At 39.9% G+C, this 6,870-nt stretch overlaps 1 protein-coding gene across 2 annotated transcripts in view; it reads left to right on the top strand.

The window, feature by feature from the left end:
- EPS15 (epidermal growth factor receptor pathway substrate 15) overlaps positions 1 to 6,870 on the top strand; it is a 162,338-nt gene that overhangs the window by 52,949 nt on the left and 102,519 nt on the right. For both annotated transcript variants that reach the window (XM_019501322.1, XM_019501323.1), the window contains exons 9-11: positions 276 to 476; positions 1,178 to 1,323; positions 5,679 to 5,835. In XM_019501322.1, coding sequence (XP_019356867.1) covers positions 276 to 476; positions 1,178 to 1,323; positions 5,679 to 5,835 — 504 coding nt within the window. The remainder of the gene's footprint in view (positions 1 to 275; positions 477 to 1,177; positions 1,324 to 5,678; positions 5,836 to 6,870) is intronic.

Genomic DNA, 6,870 nt, shown 5'->3' on the forward strand with positions numbered 1-6,870 from the left:
CTACCCTGCATCGCTTCCAAAAACTGAGGAAAGAAATTAGCTGCTGAGTTGCTTATCTGTCTGTGAAGTGATATAGGGACTATAAACATATGCATAAGTTGTCAAGAGAGGAGAGGCATAAAAGGCCAAGGTCAAGAAGGCAGGAAAAACTGACAGACAACTTCTTTGCGAAACACTAGCTACTTTAAACCTGCACAGGTCATACACTTCTGCTGCCTTTTAGGCCACTTCTTATTGAGTCCATGCTGATAGCTATGGTTTGTTTTCACATTTAGGCCATGTTCTTGGTGTACTGTGCTTTGGAGAAGGAACCAGTGCCAATGTCCTTGCCCGCAGCTTTGGTGCCACCTTCTAAGAGAAAAATTGTCAGTATTCCAGGACCAATGCCATTCATTCCACCGTCAGCATCTGCTAAAGATTCTCATCAGTCCTTGTCATCTGTAGGCATGTTACCTGCCAAGGCACCCGTCACACAGGTATGGGTTTAGAAATTAGAGTCAAGGAAGGAGAGAGATTTCATGCAGCTGGGTCGATGGTTCAGACTACCTGGATCCAGTTCATTTTCTTCCTGTCAGAGTGTTTGTAAAATTGGAGAGGCTGGTAGGGAACAAGACTGGGGTTAAGAAAAAAATATTCCTTAATTCAAATATATGTACCTGAAGACTTAAACCAAGTAAGAGCGATTAAAAATGTATGCTAAGACTATAGCTTTAAGATGCTTTTAGTAAAATTCCTTTCTTTGTAGCATCAGCCATACAAAAAGTCAAAATATTAACACTAAACATTAAGAGAATGATATGTATTTTTAAAAAATAAACAACAAAATGATAGCCCAAGTATTCATCTAGGTAAAATTCAATTGCTTCACATTTGTGCAAGTATTGTGCATACATTAGGTTTGCAGATGAGTGAAAATGAAGTAGTAAGCAGAGACGACCACTAGAGATGAAGGTCAAGCATGTCCATTACAACAAGGAGCTGGGTCATGTCTTAAAATCCCCCATTGAGAAACTACAGGAGGAAAACCTCTGGGGAAAAACCTTGTCAAGATTGTTAATTGCAGTTGCTTTTTGCAGAAAGTATCATAAGCTGTAGAGGTTTTTTTGGTTCGTATTTTATTAAGATATTAAACACTTTAATATAGAGAGATTTATGCAGTGTATTTTGTTTTCCTTAGTGGGTTGTATCACCTGCAGACAAAATCAAATACGATGAGATTTTCCTGAAAACTGACAACGACATGGATGGCTTTGTCTCTGGTGTGGAAGCTAGAGAGATATTCTTAAAGACAGGACTGCCTTCTGCATTACTTGCACATATCTGGTAAGGGGTTTCCCCCTCTAACACCAGTTTGTTGTGGTTTTTTAAATCTCTGAAATAGTGTTTGTGACAGGTACAGTAATGACGTTCTTTAAAGTATTTTGCTCAACCACAACATTTTTCGCGAGTAGCAGCATTGTACTGCATTTACTGCTTCCTTTGACCAATAGCTTGCCTGTATTTAGTGGTGAGAGTGGTCACTTCTGTGACAATTCACTCTTTGGCTGGGACCTAGATAAATCGCAGTTTTGTGATTTTTTTGGAGAAACTGCAAAGAATGATGACCTCCATAATGACCACGAAAAATGGCATCAGCTGCAAGTTTCCAGGAAATTGACAAAAAAACCAAATTACCTTAATAAAAATAAAATGCTGACTCCCCAGTGGGAGCCAGTGGTCCTTGCTGTTGCTGTGGCTTGGCTTCGCAGTCTGCCTGGAAGGGGAAGGCACCAGCTGGCGGGGTGGCATGAAGGGCAGCCAGCAGTCAAGATGGTAGCCACCCCTTTGTCCTTCTTTCTCCTGTGGCCTCTCCACCAGTTGGTGCTGAGGGGTGGGGCTGCCATGTAATACCCACAGAATCAGCTCTGTGCACTGCAAGTGGGCCATGAAAATTGCTTTCTCATGCCATGAGTTCAGTAGGTCTCTACTCTTTGGCTTTGTTTCTTAGATGCTTTCAAAACATCAGTTACAGAAGTAATGCATAGGAATTCACACTGGATCAGATCTAAGGCCTGTCGAATCTGGAATTTTGTCTTCCACAATAGCTGGTATTACTGGTGATTCTTCAGAGGAGGGTATAAGAACCGTGCAAGTAGGCAGCTGTAGAATAATCTGCTCCCAGTATTTGGTCTCTTCCTGGCCTCTGCTGGTCACAGACTAGTTTAAGCTCTGAGGCATGAAGTTGAAAATGCTTTCCTCCTAAAACTTTTGTTACACTAGTTTATTATGATTCTGTGTATTTTTCTATCCCTATATAAAGGTCTTATTCCTTTCTTCTTTGTGTGAAGGTCCACAGAATGGTTCTCCTGCCTGTTTGCTGTATGGAGGCAGAGCCAGATGCCAGTCACTGACAGCCAGAGAACGACCTTTCTGCTAAGTTCTGTTCAGTTTTCTTCTCCTGCACAGTGGCAGACAGATGCATCCAGCCAGCCTTTCTGCAGAACTTCTCTGAGGGGGAATTCCATTCTGTTGCAAATGTTTAAGCTAACAGTTTGGCCCCTCATCGTGTTGCAAGAGTTAACTTTGTCTTGGGGTCAGGGGAGAGGAGAGGAATTGTCTGCTCGTTTCTGCTGCCCTATGAAACGTGTATGTACTGGCTAGTGGCCTTCCAGACTTCAGAGTGCAGCGTAGCAGATTACTATGGAAAAGATCTGGTTAAAGAGACAGGCTGATCCATCTAAGCACTCCCCATGGAATTGCCTCCTTAGAGGGAGGCCAGCAAGGCAGACTGATGTTAACAAATGGAGCAGAAAAATGAATTTGAAAAATAAACATAAGATGGATGTTACTTCAGGCATGAGTGAGCTGACCGCTTTGAGACTATGCTTAGGAGTCTGTAGCTGCCTGAAACAAATTACTTTGCTTACATGCCCTCTAGGCTGCACCTGTGGATCACTATGCCCTTATATCCAGGTTTGATTACAGATTGTTGCATCTTGCATTTGTCTTTTCTTCCTAGCAGATGGCTGTGGAATGAGGGACAGCAGCCTAGAACGGGAACTACTGGCAGCCAGTAAGAACATGTACATACAATACAAAGCAGCACTGTACTTGCTTTGTCCTGAACCAGCAATTATATAACCCCGTTAGTGGAGGACTCTGCAAAGGCTAATCAACTTTGCTGCCAGAGTGGCTTGTTTCAGCTTAGCCATATAAACATGCCTTGGGAAGCCTCCTTCTCCACCACTTCTTTCTTTATATTCTAGCCTCCATTTTTTTCAGGACTGCAGGCTCACCAGCGTGTATCAGTTAAAACTTAACCCGGTATCACTGTTGAATATAGCAGTGGCTATGTCTAGGTTGTCAGAGATTTCACATGTTTAGCTGTCTGATCAGAGTATCCAGTCAGTTCTATGTTAATGATACAATGGGAAACTATGGAAACTTGAAGCTATTCAAACTGTTTAGTAGCCAACTTGCTTCCTGTCAGATAGAAAAAAATTCAGAGTGCTTGGCAGGTTGAAGCACTTTGACATATGTCAGAAGAAAATGACTTTACCAGTACTAAAAGAATAAGTGCAGAGTCACAGTCGTCTTCTTGTTGTAGTTGTCCTCTTGTCTCAGAGCTATCTTAGGGTTTCCATCTAGCTGCTATGGAGATAAATTCCTTTTCATTGCCCTGGGCTCTTAATTTGAGAGCAGAAGGGCTAGCTTTGATCAAATGAAATGTACGCAAGATTTTGGGGAACAATTTTTCTCATTTCCCCATTTTGACAACCCACGGAGAGACCACAATATGAAAGGCCTCTACTTCACTTTGCATGGCAAGCTAGTTATAATACTTCTATTTCTAGCCTCAAACTGGGGACAAGAAGAGCAGCTCCCTACCTGATATATCTCAATAAGTTCTTATTGGAAGTTTGTCTTGAAAGTGATTCTACTAAACAATCCTGATGATGTCTTTTTGATGTTGTAGATGGGTGACAGTAGTTTTCTTATCTGCTATTCAATTCTCACATGTCCTTACAGGATATCTTTAATGCAGTGGTAACAATACTGACAGTCTTGGGAGGAAAAGATTTCCCAGGTAGCTCCCTGAGCAGTTTTTCTGATGAGGGATTAATGGAGACACAAGTGAAACAAATATGTAGCATAGGAATGCCCTTGGAGTATTTTAAATTAAGGGCAAAGGTGGCCACATGGTGCTGGAGAAGTCACCGTGAGTTCAGGTTGTGCATTATTGGGTGCAAGGTCTCTTCTCAGAAAATGTTACCAAATACAGAATTCCAGACGTAGTATGTCTGATAGTTAGAAGTCTTCTGAGGTTGATCTAATCTAAATTTACTAAGTTTGATAAATTGTAGCCTGTTTGTAGCCATTTGATCTTGTGTTATTTTTCAGTCTAAAGCTCTTCTCCTTCCCTAATATTCACTCCACGTAGGTGTTTTTTTCAAGAGTGTTCATATCCTTTTTCAGTCTCTATGTCAAGAGACCGAACAAGGTACACTCCTTCAATCTTCTTTCATAAGAAAAGGTTTCACCTAGTTATACAGCACAACACGGGAACCGTGAGGTGGGATTTACAGATTGAACTGATGGAGGGCGATGCTGTCATACTTCCTACACACCTAAAGTACTTTTTCTCAGTAACTTCTGTCTTAACTCAGTGAGGTTTTGAAATTGGAAGCACTTACTGAGAACTAGTATTGTACCTCTCCTTAAGACAAAATGGCCCTTTGCAAGTTGTACAGAATTAATTTCCAAGGTAAACCCTGTAGACAAGAAATAGTTTCCTGTCCTGGATGAAAAGATCCCAGGTTCAACGTAAGAGAATGACTACAGAAGCTGGAAGGTTTTCAGAGTACATTTTCTTGATAGAGTGTTTGAGACCCTGCTTTTGCTAAACAGAAACCATCCTTTAAAACATAGTGAGGACTTTATTTGCTCCCCACCTCTTTTTTATGTTCACCATTAAACTATGATCTTACTCTGAAGCCACACTACAAGTAAGAGTCTCCTGTGGATGTCAGGATGAGAGAGAATAGGAAGATGATTCTGGCAGCTTACCTGGAAACCCCTTTTCTTCAGTAGCTGTAGTCCATAGATCTGGCTTATCCTGAAGCTAAATGGTAACTTGAAGTCAAAATAGAAGTTAACCCCCAAAGTTGTGTGGTGTTATTTTCCATAATGGGGGAAAAATGTATTCCAAAGCCCTCCATCCTCTCCCCTAAGGACTGGTTAATACAGTTTTTGAATTGGGAAAGTTGGATGAAATTTTCTAGCCCTAAAGTTTTCTTAATTGGCCAGAACTTCAGGCACAGGATATTCTATTGCTGTCAGTGACTGATAAACCTAATTCTTTCCCAGAATAGACTGAAGACCCACTGGAAAAATCTGTGGATCTTTTCTGTATAAAGAGAAACCGTTTGGGTGGAATTTCCTATTGTTTTCTGAGCCTTAGGGTTTTCTTTTATGTGCGTTTCCTATCCTTGTTAAAAATGGCAATGTGCTGTGCAGTGCTGAGGATTCAGGAGTGGTTCTAATACATTTGAAGATAAACAGTAGTAATGAGCACCAGCAGTTGCCCTACTTTTCCATAATCTGCACATACAATCTTAGAACTAGATAGTTCTAAGAGAGATTAACTGAGATGTTCCATTTAACATGTATATTATCTTTCTCTCTGTGTTTGTGTATAGGGCCCTTTGTGACACACATGACTGTGGAAAGCTTTCAAAGGAACAGTTTGCTTTGGCTTTCCATTTAATCAATCAGAAGTTAACAAAGGGCATTGATCCTCCTCAGGTTTTGACTCCAGAGATGATTCCTCCATCAGACAGGGTCAGCTTACAGAAGGTAAGAATCTCTTTGACATTTGAACAGAAACCTCAGACATACTAAACTCATGAATTCAAATTGTGGGAGCAGGGGAGGGAACCTTTTAATGGTATACTAAAACATAGGTGTAGTACAAGGAAGAAAATAAACTTAATTGCCAGGACAGGCGTATTAGTTGTCCTCTCCTCCCCCAAACTTTTACATTTGTAGAGGAGGAACTTGGTACACGCATTTTTAGTTGTCATATGTTACACAGCCAACCAAGCAGAGAGAGCTTACTATAGGGAAAGCATAATACCAGCTTTTTGAATGAATACGCTTATTGCTGAGTGTCCAAGGGATTCCAGTACTAAATTTGCTTTCTTTTTCCCTTGGTGTGTAGACATTTTTTTTTTTAGTGTCACTACCACATTTCCCACTTTCAAGAAGTTAAGATTGTTTTCTATGAAAATGAGACCTTTTCAACTCTAGTTACTTTTTAAAAAAGGAGTGTTTTGATATTTTAAATATCAATTTTTTTATTCATAGCAATATTTAGCTGTCTAAAGTGGTATTTAATAGAGCAGCAATCAAGTCTCAGCCAGATGGTCTCTGTTTAGTACTTTTTATAGCTGTCTTGGACTATTACTAAACACCTTTTCTTGGTTGTGCTAAGCACTGACATAGCTGCACTATCTTCATAATAACAGAATGAGAAATTCTCACCTGAAAAATAAGAAACTCAAAATTTTGCCTTACTTTTGAGTTTCTCTAATTGGCACCTAATTTACTTTTACATTTTGTTTTTAAAAGAAACTGTTTCGTTTGCAACTTTACTAATCTTTTTTGTATGTTTGCTTTCCTTTCTGTGTCTCTTCTAGTTTCGACTGTTTTTTCCATTCTGCACCACTCTGCTTTACATCTTTATTATTCTGTCAGTTTCTTAACTCTGGTTTCTCAAGGTTAGAGATTCTTTGCTTTTCTAATATTTACTATCTGTTGATTTAATAATGAACATCTTTTAAATGTCTCTTAAGTAGTCTTTGAAATAGCACAGCACTTTGATATATTGTA

This window comes from Gavialis gangeticus, unplaced genomic scaffold (assembly GCF_001723915.1).
Source record: "Gavialis gangeticus isolate Ggan-Ray unplaced genomic scaffold, GavGan_comp1, whole genome shotgun sequence".
In the NCBI taxonomy this organism is placed as follows: domain Eukaryota; kingdom Metazoa; phylum Chordata; order Crocodylia; family Gavialidae; genus Gavialis; species Gavialis gangeticus.